The following is a 24,667-nucleotide window of genomic DNA, read 5'->3' as shown; positions in this document are numbered from 1 at the left end:
ACTCACTGTGTAGCTAAGGATGATCTTGAATTCCTCATCCTCCTGCCTTCATCTCTGAAGTGCTGGGATTACAGGAATGCACCACCAAGCCTGGCTAACCTAGCTACAATAGCCTGCTATTGACTCATGCACCCCATAGCTACCTATCATCTGTTGGAAGGATCTGAAGAGTGGAAGAGTCATCTGAAATGCTTTATGACAAAGCTCATCTATTTGACCATATAAAGCGTGTATGATAAAAAGAAAGGGGACAACCTCCCTGTCTCCACATGGGACCTGTGCTTCTGGTGGTAACCAAACCAAACCTCCCGTCACTCAGGTACTCTTGCAGGGAGGAAGCACATATTTCTGGTTCCCACTCAGACTTCCTGGTCAAATTCTGCTACAAGTCTCAGGTTTGAGAATCCTCAGCCCATATATGATATACTAAATCCAGGGTGACTGAGATGCAGATTTTATCCTGTCCCTGTTTGCTGCCATGACCTCTTGACTGAACTAAGAAGCCTGACTGGTGTCTCTTGAGAATGTGGTAAACGTCAGTTTGTCCTGTTCTCTGTTTCAGGCAACAGTGAAGGTTTCTTCAATATTGATGCCCTCCTAGGCACCATCACAGTAGCCCAGAGACTAGATCATGTCCATCACACTAGGCATATGTTAACTGTGAAGGCAGAAGACCAAGGCTCACCACAGAGGCATGACCTGGCTATGGTGGATATTCATGTTCGCCCTTCCGACAGCAGTGCTCCCATCTTTTCAAAAGATGAGTATTTTATAGAGATCCCAGAGTCAGTCCCTGTTGGCTCTCCGATCCTCCTCATCTCTGCTACAAGCTCCTCTGAGGTCACCTATGAGTTAAGAGAGGGGAACAAGGGTGGTGTGTTCTCCATGAACTCCTATTCCGGCCTCATCTCCACCCGGAAGCGCTTAGACCATGAGAAAATCTCATCATACCAACTGAAAATCCGAGGCAGCAACACAGCTGGTGTGTTCTCGGATGTGGTGGCTTTTATCTACATCATTGATGAGAATGACAACGCTCCTGCATTCCTAAAGTCAACTTTCGTGGGGCACATCAGTGAGGCAGCTCCTCTTCACAGCATGATCCTGGATGAAGACAACAGCCCCTTAGTGATCCGCGCCTCTGACAGTGACCAGGAAGCTAATTCCTTGTTGGTCTATAAAATCTTGGAACCAGAGGCCTTGAAGTTTTTCAAAATTGACCCCAGCATGGGAACCCTAACTATCACATCAGAGCTGGATTATGAGAACACACCCTTGTTCCAATTCAACATCTATGTTCACGATCAAGGAACACCCCTCCTATTTGCACCCAGACCTGCCAAGGTCATCATCCATGTCCAAGATGTGAATGACTCTCCTCCCAGGTTCTCAGAGCAGATATATGAAGTGGCAGTTATGGAACCCATCCACCCTGGTATGAAGCTTCTCACAGTGCAGGCCAAAGATGATGACTCAGAAGTCACCTATAGCATTAAAACTGGCAACACTGATGAAGCCGTTGCCATTCATCCCATCACAGGCCAGATATCTGTGGTTAATCCTGCTGTTCTGGGGTTTTCTCGGAAGCTCACCATTAAGGCTTCTGATGGTCTGTATCAAGATACTGCATTGGTAAAAATATCTTTGACTCAAGTCCTTGACAAAAGTTTACAGTTTGATCAGGATATCTACAGGGCAAGAGTGAAGGAGAATATACCACACAGAAAGGCACTGGTGATTCTTGGTGTCCATGGAAACCATTTGAATGACACTCTTTCCTACTTCCTCTTGAATGGCACAGACTTATTTCATATGGTCAAATCAGCAGGTGTGTTGCAAAACAGAGGAGTGGCATTTGATCGGGAGCAGCAGGACACTCATGAAGTGGTAGTGGAAGTAAGGGACAACCGGGTCCCTCAGCGGGTGGCTCAGGCTCTGGTCAGAGTTTCTATTGAAGATGTCAATGACAACATCCCTGAGTTTCAGCATCTGCCCTATTATACAGTCATCCAAGATGGCACTGAACCAGGGGATGTCCTCTTTCAGGTATCTGCCACTGATAAGGATTTGGGAGCCAATGGGACAGTCACATATGGGTTTGCAGAAGATTATGCCTATTTCCGGATTGACCCCTATGTTGGGGACATATCACTTAAGAAGCCCTTTGATTATCAAGCTTTGAATAAGTATCACCTCAAAGTCATTGCTCGGGATGCAGGTACCCCGCCTCTCCAAACTGAGGTAGAGGTACATGTCACTGTCAGAAATAAATCCAACCCATTGTTCCAGAGTCCTTACTACAAAGTCAAAGTCCCTGAAAATATCACACTCTATACTCCAATTCTCCACACACAGGCCCGGAGTCCGGAGGGACTGAGGCTCATTTATAACATTGTCGAAGAAGAGCCTTTGATGCTGTTTACCACAGACTTTAAAACCGGGGTCCTTATGGTGACAGGACCTCTGGACTATGAATCTAAGAATAAGCATGTGTTCACAGTAAGAGCTACAGACACGGCTCTGGGGTCCTTTTCTGAAGCCACAGTAGAAGTCTTAGTTGAGGACATCAATGACAACCCTCCTACCTTTTCCCAGTTGGTATATACCACTTCGGTTTCTGAGGGCTTGCCCGCTCAGACTCCAGTGATCCAGCTGTTGGCTTCTGACCAAGACTCAGGAAAGAACCAAGATGTCTCCTATCAGATTGTAGAAGATGGCTCAGATGTTTCTAAGTTCTTCCGGATCAATGGGAGCACGGGGGAGATGTTCACCACCCAAGAGCTAGACTATGAAGCACAACAACACTTTCATGTGAAAGTCAGGGCCATGGATAGAGGCGATCCCCCACTCACTGGCGAAACTCTTGTAGTCATCAATGTATCTGACATCAATGACAATCCCCCAGAGTTCAGAGAACCTCAGTATGAAGCCAACGTTAGTGAGCTAGCAACCTGTGGCCATCTGGTTCTAAAAGTTCAAGCCCTTGACCCTGACATCGGGGATACCTCCCACCTGGAGTACCTGATTCTTTCTGGCAACCAGGACCGACATTTCTCCATCAATAGCTCATCAGGAATCATTTCTATGTTCAACCTTTGCAAAAAGCAACTGGACTCATCTTACAACTTGAGGGTAGGTGCTTCTGATGGGGTCTTCCGAGCAACTGTGCCAGTATATATTAACACCACAAATGCCAACAAGTATAGCCCTGAGTTCCAGCAGCATGTCTATGAAGCCGAATTAGCTGAGAATGCACGAGTGGGGACAAAGGTGATTGAGTTGCTAGCCATAGACAAAGACAGTGGTCCCTATGGCATGGTGGATTACACCATCATCAATAAGCTAGCAGGAGAAAGGTTCTTCATAAATCCCAGTGGTCAGATCACCACTCTGCAGAAACTGGACCGAGAAAATTCAACTGAAAGGGTGATTGCTATTAAGGTTATGGCAAGGGATGGAGGGGGGAAAGTGGCCTTCTGCACAGTGAAAATCATCCTCACTGATGAAAACGACAATGCCCCACAATTCAAGGCATCTGGGTACACCGTGTCCATCCCATCCAATGTCAGCAGAGACTCCCCCGTCATCCAGGTACTGGCTTATGATGCAGATGAAGGTCGGAATGCAGATGTCACCTATTCAGTAGACTTGACAGAGGACTTTGCCGAAGAGATCATTGAAGTCAACCCAACCACCGGTGTGGTCAAGGTGAAGGAAAGCCTGGTGGGTCTGGAAAATAAGGCTGTTGACTTCAACATCAAAGCCCAGGATGGTGGTCCACCTCACTGGGACTCTCTGGTACCAGTACGACTGCAAGTAGTTCCTAATGAAGTACCTTTACCCAAGTTTTCTGAACCTCTGTATACTTTCTCTGCATCTGAAGACCTTCCAGAAGGTTCTGAAATTGGGTTTGTGAAGGCAGTAGCTGCTCAAGATCCAGTCATCTACAGTCTGGTTCAGGGTACCACTCCAGAGAGCAACAGGGATGGTGTGTTCTCCTTGGACCAAGACACAGGAGTCTTGAAGGTGAGGAAGGCCATGGACCATGAGTCCACTAAATGGTACCAGATTGACCTGATGGCACATTGCCCTCATGAGGATACTGACTTGGTATCATTGGTCTCTGTCAATATTCAAGTGGAAGATGTCAATGACAATAGGCCTGTATTTGAGGCTGATCCATATAAGGCTTTCCTCACTGAGAATATGCCAGGAGGGACCACAGTCATTCAGGTCACTGCCAATGACCAGGACACTGGGAGTGATGGACAGGTGAGCTACAGATTATCAGTGGAGCCTGGTAGCAACATCCACAAATTGTTTGCTGTTGACAGTGAGAGTGGCTGGATCACCACACTCCAAGAACTTGACTGTGAAACTCAACAGACTTATCATTTCTATGTGGTGGCCTTTGATCATGGACAGACAATCCAGCTGTCTTCTCAGGCCCTGGTTGAGGTATCCATCACAGATGAGAATGACAACCCACCTCGGTTTGCTTCTGAAGACTATAGAGGCTCTGTGGTGGAGAACAGTGAGCCTGGTGAACTTGTGGCCACTCTGAAGACGTTGGACGCTGACATCTCTGAGCAGAACAGGCAGGTCACCTGTTACATCACAGGTAAGGATGCCTATCATGGATTTGAGGCATTGGTATGCATTGAAGGCACTCTGAGATGAAGGTGACACTTTTAGTCTCTTGTTCTCCTAGGATCTCAGTGGTCCCATTCAGAAACTTCGCTTGTCTGTTCTCACTCACCTTGCAGGGATACTGGGAAAACCCAGCTGTGGGAAACTCTTAAAGTCACCTATAAATTAGAATGTACTTTGCAAAGAGGTGATCCTTATTCCTTTAGGTGAGGAGATGGGATCAAAGGATCATACTATACCTACTTGTCTTAGTCACTACTTTTTTCCTATGAAGAGACACCATGACCAAGCAACTCATATAAAAGAACACATGTAATCGGGGCCTGGCTTGCAATTAAGAGGGTTAGTCCATGATCATTTTGGAGGGAAGCAGACAGGCATGGTGCTGAAGCAGTAACTGAGGGTTTTGCATCCTGTTCTGCAGGTATCAGGAAGAGGGAGACTAGGCCTGGTGTGGGCTATTGAAACCTCAAAGGCCACCATCAGTGACACATGGCTTCCAGTGGAGCCGTACTTCCTAATCCTCCTCAAACTTTTCTACTACCTGACTAAGCATCCAAGTATATGGACCAATCTCATTCAAACCACATTACTGTTAGGTGTCTTCTGAGGGTGCCAAGGTCCTCAGCAGTTGTGAGTCATCAAAATTCTGACAACTTCCTGTCTTTGTCGAATTGAGTCATGCCAAGGACAAGTTTGAGAGAGGGTTCTTCACCAAAAGTGTATCAGCCACATCCCTCATTGCTTTGACAAAAATACGTGATCAAAGCAACGGAAGTAAGGAAAGGCTTACTTGGCTCATGGCTGAAAGGGGGACATAACCCACGGTGGCAGGAAGATGTGACAGCGGGAATGTGAGGCAGCTGGTCACACTGTATCTGGAGAGACGATGTCGGTGCTCCGCCTGCATTCTTTATTACTCAATCCGGGCCCACAGTCCATGGGCTGGTGTTGCTCACATTCAGGGTGGGTTTTCCCTCTCCAGTGAAACCTCTCTGGAAATGCTCTCACAGATACTCACAGAAGGCCATTCCCTGGGTGACTCTAAATCCAGCCAACATGAAAATGGAGATGAACCTTCACACAGAATGTCCCTTTCTTCTCATTACTAGCACCATATCGCCCTGTTCTATAAACAGGGTTCATTCTGTTAATGCAGCTGTTCAGGGGAGCATTGGTGAGTTTGAAGCTCTAACCAAGAACCCCAGACTTCCCGAGACACACAGGGTCAGAACCACTTGAAACAGGGGGAAAAAAGACCATTATGATCTTGTGACATCAAACACTTGACAACACCAAAGTCTTAAAACTCCAGAGTAAGAGAATAATGGAGGGTGACAGTCAGCTTGTTTGTTTGTTTGTTTGTTTTTCAAGACAGGGTTTCTCTGGCTGGCCTTGAACTCACAGAGATTTGCCTACTTCTGCCTCCCAAGTGCTAGGATTAAAGGCGTGTGCCACCACCATTCAGCAGACAGTCAGGTCTTATAAGAGCAGAATCATGGGTAAATCTTAGAATCTGGAGACCCCATCTTTCCACACCCTTGTTGAAAGATGATGATACACCCTCCATTTAGTGTGTGTCTTCAGCTGTGTATCAAATACTCAAGTTAGATTCATTGAACTCTTCCCCTAATTGACTGTAGCATCTCAGCAGAGCCTAGACATTGCTTGTACAGATCTGAAATTTGCCTCCCTCTGACTTCCCTCAATGCTTTCCCAATCGCAAGAAATAGGAGCCTCCTTCCCCCTGCCAGTCACGCTTGTCCTTGTGCTTCTTGTAGAAATAATCTCACTTCACAGGAGACCTTTAAAGTCAGGAGAGGATTCTTAACTTTGCAAAACAGACTCAGTGTAGAATTGTGGGTCCCTAGTTCAGGGGTGAAAGTTCTGTCTTCCCTAGCAATCCTGAAAGAAGAGTCAGGGGTACAGCCATCTAGGACACAGAGCCCAGTTCATTCCTGTTCTTGGTTCCTAATAGCTGCACCCCTCTTTTTTAGAGGGAGACCCCCTGGGTCAGTTTGGCATCAGTCAAGTTGGGGATGAATGGAGGATCTCCTCAAAGAAGACTCTGGACCGAGAGCACATAGCCAAATACCTACTCAGTGTAACAGCATCAGATGGCAAGTTCCAGACTTCAGTCCCTGTGGAGGTCTTCGTCCTGGACATCAATGATAACAGCCCACAATGCTCACAGGTGAGCCCTCCTTGGGAGTGTTGGCGTGGAGGTGGGGGCAAGGAAGGTTGGGAGAAGACAGGAAAATAAAGACAAAGCCTTGCTGGTGGTGCAGTGTATGCCTTTAATCCCAACATTTGGGAGGCAGAGGCAGGTGATCTCTGTGAGTTCAAGACCAGCCTGTTTTACAGAGTGAGTTCCAGGACAGCCAGGGCTACACAGTGAAGTCGTGTCCTGAAAAACCAGGCACGCACGCGCGCGCGCACACACACGGGGACAAGCCCTCGCTGGCCATCTCTGTCCATGCCTGGCTCAGCATCTTCTGAGCAGACCTTAGGCTAGTGTTCATGGGCAGAAACCATTCTGGGCAACTCCTTGATCCTAGAGGTAGAGTGACAATGCATATTCCTGCTGCCAAGCTTGACAACCTAAGTTTGATCCCCAGGACCCACGTGGTACAAGGAGAAAACCAACATACAAATAAATGCAATAAAATAAGCAGAGAGTTTTCCCGTTAAATCTATTTTTAAAACAACCAATTTTTAACTTTCAAGGGAATTTCTAAAACTCTAAACATTTTAATAACATCTCAACTTAGAATGATTCATGTCTACTGAAAATCTAGCCAGTCATGGTACACATATGAATGCATACTTATACATACAGATACACATCTGCACAGTGGGTTAGCTACAACCCTTCCACACACAGACAAATACCTGCACAAATGTACTCATGTACACATACCTACATAGCTGCCACATTTGCTCACCATATCTGTCAATGTGCACATATGTATTTTATGCAAGTGTACCCATGTATGCACAGTTCAACTTACTTACATGCACAATGCAAATATACACCCATGCAGCAGACATGACCACATATGCCCCGTCACTTTTCCTTCTGCCCTCTCTTCTGTCACACAAAATATAGCAGAAGAGAACCTGGGGCATTTGTAACCAGGGATCCCAGATAAGCACATGTCTCAAAAAGACAGCTCCTTTCTTGAGGAGAAAGGTGGCCATTTTTGTCCTCTTTCCCATTGATCATAGGACCTCCCTCTTCTCCTCTGTTAGAAGAGGCTATGATGCCAGGCATTGGTGGCACATGTCTTTAATCCCAGCACTCGGGAAGCAGGGGCAGGTGGATCTCTGTGAGTTCAAGGCCAGTCTGATCTACAGAGTGAGTTCCAGGACAGTCTCCACGACAATACGGAGAAACCCTGTCTGGAAAAACAAACAAACAAAAACAAAAAAACAAAAAAAGAAGAGGCTAGGATCAGGCTCAGCCTAGCCTTCCCCAGGTGGTCCATAACATCATCAAAGTCAGGGAAGAAAGAACTGAAAACGGGTCCCACACAGTCCAGTTGGGCATGATGTGGTCCACCCGGAGAATGCCCAGGGCCCTGCTTGCCTGTACCCCATGTGGTACAAACTAGGATGTCAAAGGGGCACCAAGTTCTTGGGCTCCAGATATTTTCCAGTACCCAACCATTTTTGCACTGCAGGGGAGGGAAGGAAGGATGAGGCAGTGGTATGGCCACTAAGGTCTACCTTAAAGACCAGAGGTCTGTCCTGGGAATATGAGCAGGGAGGCAAGCTTAGCAGCCTGGTATCATGACAGAGACAAGGACAGAGGTTGGCAGGGCTTGACTTGAGACTCTGCATCATCTGTTGCCAGACCTGCCTCAGCCATCACTTCTCTCCAATGACCTATGACCTCTCCAAGTGGGCTGAGGTGGGTCCTTCCAGCCCTGGGCATTGACTTCCCAATGGTGGCCACTTGTAGGCCATATTCTGACTTATTCTCTGCCATTCCTTTCCTGACCTGTTATTGTTGTTTGGTGTGTGTGTGTGTGTGTGTGTGTGTGTGTGTGTGTGTGTGTGTGTGTAAGGGCCAGAGAGCAACAATGCTGGGTGTCTTTCCTCAATCATTTCCACCTTTATTTTGGAGACAGGGTCTCTCAATGAACCTGAGGTTCATTGATTCAGCCAAGCTGGATGATCAATGACCCTCAGGGATCCACTTACCTCCAATACTCCCCACCCCCGTCCAGTGCTAAGGTTGCAGGGGTCCCCCCTTCCCATTTTTTATGTGGTTTCTCGGGATCCAACTCAGACCCTCAGGCTTTTGTGACGGGTGCTTTACCCATTGAGCCACCACCTCAGCTCCCTCTTCCAGCTTTAAAAAAGACTGCCTTACCCACTGTTACTGTGTTTGTGTGGATGATGTGGTGGGAGTTGGGAAGAAGACAACTTTGGGGAGCCATTTTCTCCTTTCACCTTCATATGTGACCCAGGGACAAAACTCAGGTCTTAGGATTGTTTAGGAAGCCTATTTACCCACTGAGTCATCTGTCAAGCCTCTGGCTTTTAATCTCCATTTTCCTTATATGTCTCTTTAAAACAAACAAGCAACCAACCAGGGATTCACGTAGTCTGGGCTGGCCTTAAATCCCCAATGAACTCAAACATGAACTTGAACTCCTCCTTCTGCCTCTACTTCCCCTGTCTGTATTCACTTGAGTCACCTCTCTGCCCGCCTCCGCTCACTCCCCACGTCACTGCCTCAGACTCCTCATGCTTACCTTTCTGTCTTCAGCTTCTCTACACCGGCAGGGTCCGTGAGGATGTCACCCCTGGACACTTCATCCTGAAAGTGTCTGCCGTAGACGCAGACATGGATACCAATGCTCAGATCACATACTCTCTGCATGGGCCTGGGGCCCAGGAATTCAGACTGGACCCTCACACAGGTAAGTGTCTGAGGTGTGGAATGGGGCCAAGGCCCTGTGTCCCTGCCATGGTGGGCTCTTCCCCGAAGCAGGAAGTCACTCACCCACCTGTCCACCCACCAGCAGACACCAGCATCTGGGGACATATGAAAAGGATGAGTGAGTTCAGACACAGCTCTTTATAATCCAGAGGGAAAACTGATTGCTGAGTCCGTGGCTTGCAGTGTGCTGAGTTAGGAGCGATGCAAGTCGGGTATGGTGATTCACACCTGTTACCTCAGTGAGGAGTCATGAGGGTTTAAGGCCAGTCTGGGCTACATAGTGAGTTCCAGACCAGCCTTGGCTATAGTATGAGACCCATCCTCAGACAAACATAGGAAAAGGAGGATGCTATTGGAGGGGGACAATGATGTTGACGAGAGTTGATTTAGCCTTAGGAGGAAGGTTAAAGAAAACCTCTTTGGGGAAATGCCATTTTATGTGAATTTGAACATGCACAGGAGTTAGCTGGGCATATATGGAAGGCAGAGATGGAGGATGTGCTCAGGGTCTTATTTGGGGACGAGGACAAATGTGTGAATGTGCACAGAGAATGGAGAGACAGAGGATGCTTCCCTGAAGACAAATGGGCCGATTCCTTCTGGAGTCAATGGAGGATTTAGACATGAGTGCCAAGCTGAGGGTGCAATCTCAAGATACACACATTGCAAACCGGGATACAGGCTCCCAGGACTTCAGCAAACACCACTAGCAACAGAGCTCCTGAAAGCCTGGCCTGGGCTAAGGCAGAACTCGGTGAATGGGGACACATTGTCATTTGATCAGCTAGGGACAAAGCAGAGGTAGAAAGTGGAGGCGTTGCAGGGTGAGTCCATGAACAGCCAGGCCAAGGCTGAACTGTGAGGACTGTTGGAGAGATGGGTAGGGAAGAGCAACACCCGCAGGTAAGACCCTATCCTGCTGCTGTGGGAAACAGGTGGCCGGTGGCAGCCAGGTACAGGGGCCAGCTGCCAATCTTTGGCTTGAATCCATAGCTCCAAAGGTGACTCAGAGATTCCTGAGCAGGGAGGGGTAGGTGGGTGGGTGGTGGCGGAGAGGGCCGTATCCCAGGAAGCCATCTGGGTGGATCAGTGACCACATTGTCCTTCCTGACCCCAGTCCAGCAGGTTAAGTGATTTGGGAAGCTTGTCTTCTGCTGCTGTTTGCTCAGCTGTGGGACTGCCCATGAGGACTTCAAAGAAAAACCAACTGGGCGTTTTTTTTCAGAATATGAAAATGAGGCATGCTCATTTCCAAATTGAAAAACATGGCAGGTATCCTGCAGGAGCCAGAAAAGCTACACAATAAGCCCTCACCAAAGCCCACTCGGTGTGCATGCAACCAGCCTACCTTCCCATACACCTACCAAACCTCTCTGCAACAGTTCCTCTGATGTATCATTTGCTGTTCTCCCCTTAGCGATAGCTTGCAGGTGTTTGCAAGGAAGAATGTAAAGTTGTCTTCAGTCATTACTGATTATATAATACATCTTTGTTTCATTCCTGTTGCTGTGATAAAATACCCCAACACAAAGAAACTCAGGGGAGGAAAGGTTTATTATTTCAGCTCAATTCCATATCACAGTCCATCTTTGTGGGACGTCAAGGCAGGCACTTGGAATAGCTGGTCACAGCACATCTACAGTCAAGAGCAAAGAGAAATGGGCGCATGCACACTTATTTGTGCTCAACTGGCTTTCCTTACTCTCTTGCACAGCTCAGGACCCCCCCACCTCCCACCCCCACCTAGGAATGGTGCCTCCCACAGTAGGCTGTGTCTTCCCACATCAGTTAAGACAATCTCCCAAGACATGCCCATAGTTAAACTCTGTGTGGACAGCCCCTCACTGAGACTCTCACGTGACTCCAGGTTGTGTCAAACTGACAATTAAAACTAACCACCTGATATTACTTTACTATGTGACTGAACCATAACATATTAGTCAATTTCTATTTGAAAGGCATACAGGGTGATTTAAATATGCCATTATTATAAACAATACCTCAGAGAATGTCTTTATACATTTTTCTTGAGACAAAAAATCATGACTGTCCTGGAACTCACTATGTAGACCAAGCTGGCCTCTAACTCACAGAGATCTGCCTGTCTCTGGGATTAAAGGCATGGGCCACAACACCCACATATACATCATATATATATATTTTTATCACTGGGTTAACTATTCTGTGTAATAGATATGTATATATAATTGAATGGAGACATATATATATATATTCATTCCTACAAGTGAAATTTTGTTTTTGTTTCTCAAGACAGGGTTTCTCTGTGTAGCCCTGTTGTTCTGCCTCTGAAGTGCTGGAACTAAAGGTGTGCACCATCACACGCAGCACAAATGAAATTTTGAGCCAAATTTTTTAGAACATTTTTTATGGTATAAGTTGCCTAAATGACCTCCAAAAATCTATCTATTTGTATCTTATTGATGGTGGCCTTTAGATTGGTGGTGATGGTTGTGGAATGCTGTGGGAGAATTAGAAATGTGGGTGGGTGCCAGGGCGTTTTCCCTGACAGCGTGTATACAGAGCAACCTCTCTCTGCTCTTATACAACCTGTGACTAACACTATTGTTATAGCTCTCCAGAGAGCACGTGTGTCCTCTAGAGAAAGCTCAACCTGTGTCATTTCTCCTGGCAGGGGAGCTGACCACACTCAAAGCCCTGGACCGGGAAAGGAAGGATATATACAACCTGGTTGCTAAGGCAACAGATGGAGGGGGCCAATCATGCCAGGCAGACGTGACTCTCCACATTGAGGATGTGAATGACAATGCCCCAAGGTTCTTCCCCAGCCACTGCACTGTGGCTGTCTTTGACAACACCACAGTTAAGACCCCCGTGGCTGTGGTCTTTGCCCGGGACCCTGACCAGGGTGAGTATGTGAAGGACTGGTGGCCACCTGCACTATCAAGTCATCAGGTCCATCTGGGGTGACCCATTGTCTCTGTGTCTTCTGGAATGGGCATTGACTAAGACTCCTTGATGAGTCTGTGGTTACTGAGAGTGGAAAAGATCTATAGACAGCTACACACCTGAATCTGTGACAAGTGACTTTAGTGGCATCTGAGACAGGTACAAAGGATTGCAGACAGTTTCCCCTCTGCCATTTGGACTCCCAGAACTTTCATGTTGCCACCGACGTCCAAAAGTACTTTTCTCAAGGTCATCTTGAATATGGTTAATCGGAAATCTACAAGTCAACTACTCAGTTCATTAGTCTATATAAGAAAGAAACTTTTGGCCCTGAGTCCATGATGTTTATTAAAATCCTTTCATCAAATTTTAGACAGTACAGTTGAACCAGTTACACTATTTTCCTTTATCTTGGGTAGTGGGGTTTGAACCTGGCATGCTAAGCAAGCTATCTACCACTGTATCCGTTCCTTTTCTGCTGCTGTGACAAAAGTGCCTCACACAAACATCTTAAGGAAGCAAGAGTTCATTCTGATGGTTTGAGAAGGGATATGTCCACCTTGGCAGTAGGACATGAAGTGACTTGTCACACTGTATCCACATTCAGGAAGTGAGCAGACAGAAAGAAGGGTCAGGCTATAAGGCCTCCAGTGACCTATTTCCTCTAGTGAACTCTATCTCTTAAAGGTTCTGCAACCTTTCAAAACAACTCCACACGCAGGGTACCAAGTGTTCAGACACGTGAACCTATGGGAGCACAGTTCAAACCACATTCAAACCACAACCACCGAGCTATATCCTCAGCCCTAAGAAGCTACATTTTTATTTCAGTGACATTGTTTTCATTGTTTCTTTGCCCTGAATATTTGCACAGTCCTTTAGTCTGGTTTCTGTTGATGTTATTGAATACCATGGTTAAGGTGACTGGTAGGGAATTGGTAAGGTTCAGGGCTGGAGAGGTGCTTGTAATCCCAGTGCTGGGCAGGGGAGACAGGAGGATCTTTGGGGCTTGCTGGGCAGCTGACCTAGCTGAATCAGTGAGTCCCAGATCAGTGGGACACCCTGTCTCAGAGAAACAATATGGGTGGTTCCTGAGAAATTGCACATTATATTTACTTCTAGCCTCCAAATACATATACATGCATGCACACCTGTACACACAGAAATATGCACACACCAAAAGAGAATGTTTATCTGGCTTACAGTTACAGGGGTTGAGAAGTCCAAGAATGTGCAAGCATCTGGGGAGGGCTTCCAGTTGTATAACAATACAACAGAAACCATTGCAGGGAGACCAGGGACAAGGATGGTATCTTGGCTCTGTCTTCTGCTTCGTATGAAGCCACTAATGCCATTCTGGTAGCCCCACCTTCATGACCTTATCTAGTCTCAGTAACCTCCTGACATCATGCACATGAATTAAGGGCTGAACTATCAGTGCATGAACTGTGAAGGTCATATTCAAACCAAAGTCCACAGTGAATTAGACCCATCATAGTGTGTATGTCCCATATCGGACAAATTATAGCATTTGACATCCTGAAACATCTTAAATTGGTTCATTTTCCTAAGTCAAGTTTTATGATTAATCATCTGGGTAGGCTAAAACATGTCATGAGAGTCAAAGTAGCCAGATGATGATGATGATGGTGAGGATAAAAGCAGAATCGTATTCCACCAGCAATGTAAATTGAACATCTAGATTTTGGCTTGGCATTGCAGGAGGCAAGATTTTTAAGAAATATAGTATTCTAGGGAGGGTAAACTATCAGTCCAAAGATAGACAAACTGGAGCTGGGAAACATTTGCACATGTTCATGATGTGGCTGCACATCAAAAGTCAATGTCAGGCATCATTCCTTGGATGCCATCCACTTTGCTTTCTGAGACAGGGTCCCTTCATTGGCATAGAGTCATTTAGACCAGGGTGGCTCTCCAGCTAGCCCTGTAGATCTGTCAGTTTCTTCCTCCCTGGTGCTAGGATTAAGAGCATCTACTACCATGCCTTTATTTTTGCATTCTGGGGATCAAATTCACGTCTTCATTCTAGGGTGAAAGCACATTGTCAAACAAGCTGCCCATCCAGTCCTATTTTCTTAACTTATTATTAATTACAGGCTCACAAGAAGTTGCTAACTAGTTTGTGAATAAGCCCATCATCCTCCCAAGAATTTTTTTGTGATGGCTTGGAGTGGCTGACTGAGATTCTTTGCATGCCTTGGGAACGTTAGCTTTTATGAGCCTCTCCCAAGCCCTGTTGTTGGGTGTCCTCAAGTGTGACTCTCATTCCTGGTCTCTACAGGTGCCAATGCCCAGGTAGTGTACTCACTGACAGACTCTGCTGATGGCCAGTTCTCCATTGATGCCACCTCAGGGGTGATTCACCTGGAGAAGCCTCTGCAGGTCAGATCACGCTCTGCTGTGGAGCTTACGGTCCAGGCCTCAGACCTAGGCATCCCAATACCACTGTCTGCCTTGGGCACTGTCACAGTCTCCGTAGTGGGCCTGGAGGACTACCTTCCCATCTTCCTGAACGCAGAGCATAGCACACAGGTGCCCGAGGATGCTCTGATAGGCACAGAGGTACTACAGCTGGCTACCCTCACACGCCCGGGCTCAGAGAAGACTGGTTACCACATCACAAGTGGGAATGAGCAGGGGAAGTTCCGACTGGATGCTCACACAGGTAAGATGGGCAGGAGCCAGTTCAGCCCTTCATTTGTAGGGTATAATAGTTTTTCATTTACAGGGAACATCTGTCCACATAGCTCCCCAACCCCTGCAGCTGGCATCCTTTAATTATAGATACATTGTCCACATTTCTTCTTTCTCTATGTGGGCCTAGCTTACCTGAGAGGGTCATTATTTCCCCACATCTTCACCTAGAACCCTGTCCAGGATCTTCTGTAATCCATTCAACCCAGCTGGTGGCTTCCTGGTCTCAACACAGCCCAAGGGGCTTGGCATGCCTTACTCCTTCCCTGAACCAAACACTTGCTGAAATCCAGTGTTCAAGTAGTGTGGTACTTGCAGCAGTCAAGCTCCTGACACCCCTGAATTTTCCGTTATGATTAAATGAGGAAAGACAGAATAAGGAAACCATCTCCCTTTTCTCCTCCTAGCTATGGAGCCTGAGTCAAACCCACAGGGACTCATGGAAGGATCTCACTGCATCTCATGCAGAGTCCTCCCAAGCACCCCGGTGCACTGGAGCTAGCCCTAGCCCCTCAAAACTCCACCTCACCTCCATCACTTCTTCTCTCCTCAGGAACCCTATATGTCAACGGGAGCCTGGACTTTGAGACGACTCCCAAGTACTTCCTGTCCATTGAATGCAGCCGGAAGAGCTCTTCCTCCCTCAGCGACGTGACCACCATAGTGGTTAATGTCACTGATGTTAATGAACACCACCCCAGATTCACCCATGACCTGTACACTGTGAGGGTCTTGGAGAACGCCATTGTGGGTGACACCATCTTGACTGTAAGAAACCCCAGCTTCACTCTGTGGGCTCTGGGTGGCTCTTGCTTCACTCCTCTATGGGTCCCTAGTCACCATAAGCATAGATTGGCTTATCAAGTCAGTGTTCTATAGCACATAACTTGTAACTTCTCAGCAAAACTGTGCCACATTGGCAATATTCAATAGGAGAACAACAAAAAAAAAGGGGTTGATTCCAGGGGTCTGCCCGATTCCTATGACAGTGACATGGAGTGCCAGTGGGTGGGAGAGAGGACAGAGGGCTTACCACATCATACCTCTTTGCATTTAAATACACAGTTACTCCCTCCTTCCATGAAGCATGCTCATATGTAGTTCTTCGGGACTCCTCTCCATCTCCCTTCTGATGTCTGCTGCCTCCCCTATGATTCCTGTGCCCCAAATGCAAACCAAGAGTTGCCTTCCTGAGCACACCTTCACACTTCCTTGCACAAACCATTTCCTCTGCCTGGAGGGTTCTTTCTATGACCAGACCCTCCCGTATCCATCAAAGCTCCCTGAATCCCCTTATAACCTCTCTGGATGTCACCCCACTCTGTCCTCCCATGAAAACCACCGTGATTAGAATCATACACATCAGACACAACACCTAAAAAGGGTGGATCATTGTACATGTTCCTCATAGCCTGGTCTCCTGGAACCAACCCTGATATACCCTGTCACTGTGAGACAATGGGTAAATGAGTGATCCATGGCATATTGAGATCACGAGAGATGCTCTTGGGGTAGGGACTACTGACTCAGTGGTAGCCATTGGGATATGAACATAATCATCACTCTCAGGGCTAAGATTCCTTTCTGGTCACTCTTGTGCCTACATTCACAATCTCCCCTCTGCTACAGGTATCAGCATCTGATGATGATGGACCTGTAAATAGTGCCATTACCTATAGCCTGGTAGGAGGGAACCAGCTTGGACACTTCACCATCAACCCTAAGAAGGGGAAGCTTCAGGTGGCCAAGGCACTTGACTGGGAACAGGTGAGCCATGTCCAGGCTGAGGAGAAGCATGGCTCTATGGCAAGTCCAGAGGGTAAAGGGCAAACACACCTAATCCTGATTTCCAGACAGTTGCCAGGATGATTCCTCTGTGAACTCTGAGGCAAGAGGCAGGTTGACAAGGGATCAATCCAGTGACAGCTACGATGAACTGAGATCAATTACTGACATCAGGCACTTTGCTGGATGCTAAGCTTAGGTGAATCTCACCATTTGATGCCCATAGTCATCCCAGAAAGTATGACCTGACTTTACCCTCTCCCACAGCTCAGTCCCCTTCCCAAGGCCTCATAGTGAGGAGCTACCAGATTGCAAATCACTTGCTTTCTGTCTGATTCTGACACTTGAGAGCCAGTGCTATAGGTGGGCCATGGGAGTAGGCAACACTTCAAGGGGCAGACACTAGGCTTTATCTCTAATTCCCCGCTGTGCATCTTGTCACAGACACCCAGCTACTCCCTGAGGCTCCGAGCCACAGACAGTGGGCAGCCCCCATTGCACAAAGACACAGAAGTGGCTGTTGAGGTGGTTGATGTCAATGACAACCCACCCAGGTTCTTCCAGCTCAACTACAGCACTGCTGTCCAGGTAAGGGCGTCCTGAGCCCACCCTCCTCTTGTGTCCCTCTCAATGGGAGGGGCTCCCCAGAGGTATCAGCCCACCCAACCAGCCGTGATTGTTTTTCCTCTGCTGTCCCTAAAGGCAACACGGAGAACCAAAGGGGGCTGTGGGTTATGGGACAGAAAAGAAACAGGTCCCTTGTTAGGGTTTTATATGACCACTATCCTGTCCTATTTGGGGTTCACCATGGCCACTGAAGTGGGAGGTATCCAACTCAGAAATTTCAGACATGAGGGTACATGGGGGAAGAAAGAAGACATACTGCATGTTAACTCTCACATGTGAATCTAGCTTTAAATATATACAAATATGTAGATTTGTGCATATATACATATATATTCACACACATATAATGAAAACAGGAAGGAGACTGTTTGTGGAGGAGGAAGACCTATGAGACGGAGAAGGAAGGACTAGAAGGGTAGTGAGGAAGTGTGTAAAAATAAGGTAAAATTATATGCGTGTGTGCGCACACACACATGCATATATATGCACATACATGAAATGTCATAGTGAAGCCCATGATTTTGTTATCTAACTAAAAAAAATAATGATTTAAAATGGAAGTGCTACCATGCACCCACCGATGCTAAGAACTTGCAGTCTGTGAGCTGTAGGGTCAGGCAATGGCCTCCACTATAGGATATGGGTTTGACCTTCAGTATGTAAGACCTGGTGCTGTACTCAGGGACGTGGAGGGAAGACTACCAGGCTAGCTTTCAGCCTGTGCCAAGTCTGGTTCCCTGGAAAAATGAGACGACAAAGGAGGAAACTGAGGGGCTGTGGCTTACACTGCTCTCTGGCTTCCTGTCATTCTCGGTCACAGGAGAACTCTCCCATTGGCAACAAAGTCCTGCAGCTGATCCTGGATGATCCTGACTCCCCACAGAACGGACCCCCCTACTCCTTCCGGATCACTGGGGGGAACACTGGGTCTGTGTTCCGGGTGACTCCAGATGGATGGCTGGTAACAGCCACGACCCTGAACAGGAGGGCCCAGGAGTGGTATCAGCTTCACATTGAGGTGAGTGCTGTGTGAATCCGAGCTAGAGTGTATGCTGATAGCTTTGGGAACAAGATGACTGCTGGTAGACACAGTGATGACTGGGTGGAGACCTGAGGGGGCTTGAAGGACAGTGAGCAGGAGATCGTTCCAGGCAGGAAGAGTAAGATGAATAAGGACCGGAGTTGGGTAAGAGTTTGAAGTGACCTGTGATCAAAAAACAGGAAGTGACGTCAGGAAGGAAATTGAAGCATAGATAAGGCTGGTCAACCATGGCAGGGCTGAAGGAGGGTTCATTTTTATGAGTGACTGCTAGCTGAGGTCTAAACTGTGGTATATGGAGTGACAGAAGTGCTATCTAGTTCAACTGGCTACTATAGCAGAATTCTGAAGACTGGACAGGGGGCGATTAGACCTGTGACACTGCTGGGAGCTGAAGGCTGAGACCAGAATGAAGCTGTGGGCAGATCCTGATGAGGGACTTCTTCCTTACATGGCAGGGAGACAGGAAGCAGGTGCCAACTGCTTCTGAGGGCACCGATGTCCCTTCAGCCGCAGTATGTTATATACTGTAATACTAGTACTAGGGGTGCTGAGGTGGGAGAATTATAAATGTGAGGACAATCTGGGCTACAAATGGAGTTCCAGGGCAGTCTGAGCTACATGTCTAGACCATGTTTTAAACCAAAACAAAGAGTTGTATACACCTGCAATTCCAAGACTTGGAAGGCTGAGGCAGGAGAGGGTTATTGAGTCCTGAGGCCAACCTGAGCTATGTAGCCAGACATTGTCTAGTAAAATTTTAAAAAGCTTTTTTTTAAGGGACTAATCAACTTCACAAAGGCCCCACAGCTATGCTCTTATCTCCCAAAGGCTCCCCTTACAGACATGGGGACTTTAATATTTGAATTTTGAATGGACAGAAACACTAAGCATTGGTGACAATTGATCCATAGCCAAGAACACTCTAAGCCAACCTTGGCAAGCCAGGTCAAACAGTTACCTTAATTTTTAGAGACATGTATTTATATATTTGTTTAGCCCCCGTGGAACTGGTTATGAGCCTCCCATTGTGGGTGCTGAGAACAAAGTTTGGGTTCTCTACAAGAGCAGCAATCACTCTTAAGCCCTGAGTCGTCTATCCAGCCCCGATTTTCTCATTTAAGGAGCTCATGCCACCCTTGTTTAAAGCCTTCGTGAGCTTTTCACAACCATGGCATGAGATCCAGCCTCATGCTCCTCAGCCCATAGTGAAGCCCATGCCAACATTCCCTCCGCTTGCTCCAGTGCCTTCCTGTCTAGTTGGGCATGCCACTTCTCCACCCAGGAGCCCTGCCATGCCCCTACCCTGTAGAGATGCCTTCACTCTCACCCGACCCAAGTCAGCCCCCTCATTTGACTTCTTCTCCCCATGTCTGTTATTTTCTTCACTTTGTCCAAGCCGATAGCCTCTAGCAGGCTTGGTCACTCACCCTGCCTGTCCCCTGACTACAGCAGGGGGCCCGCCACAGGAAGCTCTCACCTGGCCCAGAGAATAAGTTCCCATTCTGATCCTGTAGGAAAGGGAGTCCCCGAGGGGCTCTCCTTCAGTGGGTAGCAACCTTGGAGGGATGTGAAGAATGGTCAGGGGTGTCTCCTGACTAACCAGAGTCTAGGTAGGAGAGTGGAGAGGGGCTCAGAAGGGAAGAGGCATAAAAAGATTGGTCTGTGCTGGAGAGCTGGCTCAATCAGCATATGTATGGACACACATGTGCGTGCTTACACGTGGAGGCTTGCTTGGAGGGATTTAGGAGACTCAGGGCCCATGAGGCTTGGGGGCGGAGGAATCGAGTTATTTTCCTGTTTCCCTGTTTTCTATAAAAAGCCTTAAGAAACTCCGCAGCACAGCCTTGGGCTTCGGAGTTGATCATTTTCCATGCAGGACAGCATGCAGCACCTGTCCCCCTGGGTGTGGGGAAGGGAAACAAGGCTGGTAGGGGGAAGAACCTCAGCTGGGCATAGAGGCTCTGCAGTCTGTTGGGTGCCAGGACTGTTTGTCTTACCCACAGGTGTCAGACAGTGGCCTCCCGCCCTTGTCATCTTCCACGATGGTCCGAGTACACGTGACAGAGCAGAGCCGCTACCCACCTTCCACACTTCCACTAGAGATCTTCATCACAGTGGGGGAGGAGGAATTCCAGGGAGGCATGGTAGGTAAAATCCATGCCACAGACCGAGACCCGCAGGACACGCTCACCTACAGCCTGGAGCGAGAGGAAACCCTGGGCAGGTACTTCTCGGTGGGCGCATCCGATGGCAAGATTATTGCCTCCCAAGGACTGCCTCGTGGCCGATACTCGCTTAATGTCACAGTCAGTGATGGGACCTTCACCACCACCACTGGGGTCCATGTCCACGTGTGGCACATGGGGCAGGAGGCCCCTCAACAAGTTATGTGGCTGGGCTTTCACCAGCTCACCCCTGAGGAGCTGGTGAGTGACCATTGGCGCAACCTGCAGAGATTCCTGAGCAATACCTTGGACATCAAGCGAGCCAACATCCACCTGGTCAGCCTGCAGCCTGCAGAGGTCACAGCTGGGGTGGATGTGCTTCTGGTCTTTGAGAGACATTCCGGAACCTCCCATGACCTCCAGGAGCTGGCATCTGCCATAGTTCATTCAGCCAAAGAGATGGAACACTCAGTGGGAATTCACATGAGGTCAGCCCTGCCTGTGGTGCCATGCCAAGGGCCAAGCTGTCAGGCTCATAGCTGCCAAGAGACAGTGTCCCTGGAGCCCAGGGTTGGGCCCACTTACAGCACAGCCAGACTTAGCATCCTGACACCACGACACCACCTGGGGAGGAACTGCTCCTGCAATGGTAAGTCTTGGGGATGTATTGCTGGGCCTTAGCTTCCTGAATCCACGTGAACTCCCACAGAGGTTCATGAGTATGGCTATAATCCAACTAAATGCCACAGACCAGCGGAACACTGGGAGTGATGTCACAGTTTAGTCAAGGGACACTAACCAAGTTCGTTCCACTTCCTGGGATTCTGAAAGTAACAGTCAATTACAAAAGACATACTAGCTAAAAGCATGGACTGGGGTGTCAGGCTGCCAGAGTTCATTCCCATCTTTACCCTGCCACTTTCCAGCCAGATGACTAGGGGGATTCTTTGATCTGTCTACCTCGGTGGACTTTGCTGTTATAAAGATTGAGTTTAACAAATCGGGTACTCTTGGAGAAGAAGCCTGACAGAGGAGATACTCCAGACATGTCAGTTACTGATGCCACTGCTCTCGGCCCCACAGCCTGCTGGTATCAGCTCAGGAAGTAAACCCAACATAGGTTCACATCCTGTCACTTACTAGTGGTGTGTCCTTGGTTGGGTTCTGTAAAGTCCACCAGACTCCTGTTGCCAATTTATAAAGGGCACCCCTCACCTTAAGCAGGTTTGGAGAATAAATTTCATATAGATGTAATAGCACATAGCCCATGGCTGACCACAGTGAGCCCAGGTTGGTGCTGGCACTCACTCACATGAGAGCAGACGGTAGTATAGAGAGCCTGCTGTGTGCCAGGCTCCATGTGGGTCATCGGACCCTTCCGTGTTAAAGATGGGTGCTGTTTTGCCTGAAACTATCCAGCCTCCAATGGAGGTCAGGCTATTCAAGCACCAGTATGTCCTATTCAGAGCCTAAGCTCCATACTTCGCAATCTAATATCCCAGGCAGGAAGACCCACACCCTGAGCCAGCTCACCTTTGTCAAATGGAAACTGACACAAACTGTGAAAATGGTTCAGTTGGTAAATTGCTCATATTCAAGTATGGGGCCCCGAGTCTAGATGTCTAGCTTCAAGTACAGAAGCATGTACCTGTAATCCCAGAGCTGTGGAGGTGGAGACAGGAGGATCTCTGGGGCTCACTTAAGGAAGAGAGCTAATGTTGACCTCTGGCCCTCACATGCTCAGGTACCAACACACACACACACACACACACATGTGCACACACACACACTCATGAAGTGACATGGCCTGGCCTACCTTTGAGGTACCCACCCAGCTTGCATTAGGGAGACTGTGGCTCAGATTTGGAGGTTGACAGGGAAGAGTGGGCCTAGGCTAGGGGGTAAGGGAGCTGCCCCTTCTCTGCATTTCGCCCCAAGGGAAAGCTGGAATAGCTGAAGGCTCTCTCTGGACCATTGGGCAGCAGACAGCAGAGGTTCTCTAACAGCCAGTCCTACTGTGCACAGCACCAGGGAGGGTGTGCCCAAAGAGACTGCTCTGGGTGTACTGCTAGAAGTTTTCATTGCAAAGCCTTGGGTGAGCCCTTCCTTTGGCTTTCAACTGGAAGCACGTGGCCCCGGGGCTGCGCTTTGAGGAACTCTAGCTGAGCTTGCTCACTGCCAAAATCACTGGGAGTGGGGTGTTTTGTTAACAAGTTAGAAAAATAGGACATCCAGAAAATTGGCTTATGTGTTGCGTGCAAGCACCTCAATGTGTTTTACAAGACCCAGTATGTCAGTGTAGCCTGAATCTCAGTCAGGCTTAGAATGTGACCAGTGTCTTAAAGCCTCCTTGGGCTCCCTTCCTCAACACCTACCATGGGAAGATTTTTTAAATTCAGGCTGGCCTTCAGCTGGCTGAGTAGTCAAGCATAACCCTGGACTCCTGATCCTCCTGCCCCCACCTCCTAAGTGCTGGGACTACTGACATGTGCCCCCATGTCCAGTTTTGTGTGCCAGGGATGGAACTCTGCAGGCACTCTACCAACTGAGCCACATCCCCAGCCCCACCTAGAGCATTTGAGTCAGACTGTGCAATAGGGGACTCTAGGATGCTGTTTTTAGTGAGTCCCCAGCCAATCCTGATAGGCGGTCACATTTGGGAATTCTTGATCTGAATCAATTTCTGTCTCTCATCTGTTAACATCCACTGCAATGGTTGAGGAGTCTTAGACTTCATGTGGTAGAACCTTTCTGTCTTGGGGTTCCTTGTACTTTAAGATGCAGCCCCTTCCTTTATTTCCTCTCTCCTGTAGTCCCTCCTTCCTGGGTATCAGGAGCCTATGCCATTCATTCTTTGTCCTGAGGATGAACAGGCAGCTTCTTCACACTGGGTGACTAGGGGCTTACTCTGACGTCACATTTCCCAAAGCACACTGCTTCCAAAGACTGTCACCTAAGAGTGCATGGTGGTCAAACAAGACAAGCTGGAGACCCCCACTCTGCTCCCTTGCCCATGTGAAACCTCAGACTTGCCTACGCACCTCTGCATTAGAAATCACTAATGGGGCTGGGGGAGGCTGCACTTGACAGAGGTCTGGACCCCTGCCTCCATCACTAGCCCCCTTTCTTTAATCAGAGTGGCTTTTGACCCTTCAAGAGCAACTTGCTTGGGTAGTTCCCTGCTTACCCAAGGAAAACACAGACCCCTGTGGTCCAGACTGAATCCCACACAGCTGCAGAATTGTCTTCAATTCTACCTCCCCTCTTCCAGGGATAGACAAAAATGTGGGTGGTGCAGGATTTAAAAGCTTGACTTCACACGTCTGGTTAGCCCTGTGTCTCCTCCCTGTCCCCGCCGAGTTTTGCTTTCTTCATAGCTAAAGCTCACTGCTCCTGACCCTCAGCCTGGGAGTGATCCTGCAGAACCTGTACCCAGAGGGAGGTATGCAGGGTGACAGCTCAGCTCCCTGTGTGACTCTGGAAAAGTAATCTACCCCACCCAGTCTGGCCTCTTCGTGTATCAGATGTGAGAAGTGGCCCATTTGCCACCCAAGGGTTGAATGAGACAAAGTCAGTCTAAGGGGTCTGTGACACTTCAAGGATGGTGACACCTCGGGTTCATTTGCAGGCACCACCTTGAGGTTCAGTGGTCAGAGCTATGTGCGCTACAGGCCCCAAGAGGCTCGGAACTGGCAGGTCCACTTCTACCTGAAAACCCTCCAGCCACAGGCTGTTCTGATGTTCACCAATGCAACAACAGTCTCTATTTCTCTGAAGGTAAGATGACTCCCACACGAGTGGCTG

General features: G+C 48.1%; 1 protein-coding gene and 1 long non-coding RNA gene across 5 annotated transcripts in view; one reads left to right on the top strand and one right to left on the bottom strand.

Annotated features, from left to right (window-relative positions):
• Window positions 1–24,667, top strand: part of Fat2 (FAT atypical cadherin 2) — a 79,876-nt gene that overhangs the window by 47,792 nt on the left and 7,417 nt on the right. For all 4 annotated transcript variants that reach the window (XM_005067749.4, XM_040748681.1, XM_040748680.1 and 1 more), the window contains 11 exons: window positions 563–4,621; window positions 6,648–6,844; window positions 9,428–9,581; window positions 12,255–12,488; window positions 14,832–15,215; window positions 15,798–16,012; window positions 16,874–17,011; window positions 17,474–17,617; window positions 18,477–18,674; window positions 20,702–21,512; window positions 24,492–24,640. In XM_005067749.4, the coding sequence (XP_005067806.1) occupies window positions 563–4,621; window positions 6,648–6,844; window positions 9,428–9,581; window positions 12,255–12,488; window positions 14,832–15,215; window positions 15,798–16,012; window positions 16,874–17,011; window positions 17,474–17,617; window positions 18,477–18,674; window positions 20,702–21,512; window positions 24,492–24,640 (6,683 nt within the window). The remainder of the gene's footprint in view (window positions 1–562; window positions 4,622–6,647; window positions 6,845–9,427; window positions 9,582–12,254; window positions 12,489–14,831; window positions 15,216–15,797; window positions 16,013–16,873; window positions 17,012–17,473; window positions 17,618–18,476; window positions 18,675–20,701; window positions 21,513–24,491; window positions 24,641–24,667) is intronic.
• On the bottom strand, window positions 11,138–20,288 carry LOC110340469. The gene is made up of 4 exons (XR_002382289.2): window positions 20,176–20,288; window positions 16,288–16,401; window positions 12,649–12,817; window positions 11,138–11,237 (listed from the first exon to the last, which is right to left on the bottom strand). It is a non-coding gene; the product is annotated as an uncharacterized LOC110340469 (long non-coding RNA).

This window comes from Mesocricetus auratus, unplaced genomic scaffold (genome assembly GCF_017639785.1).
Source record: "Mesocricetus auratus isolate SY011 unplaced genomic scaffold, BCM_Maur_2.0 Super-Scaffold_100007, whole genome shotgun sequence".
NCBI lineage: Eukaryota > Metazoa > Chordata > Mammalia > Rodentia > Cricetidae > Mesocricetus > Mesocricetus auratus.
This window is presented reverse-complemented; position numbering and strand designations above follow the sequence as displayed.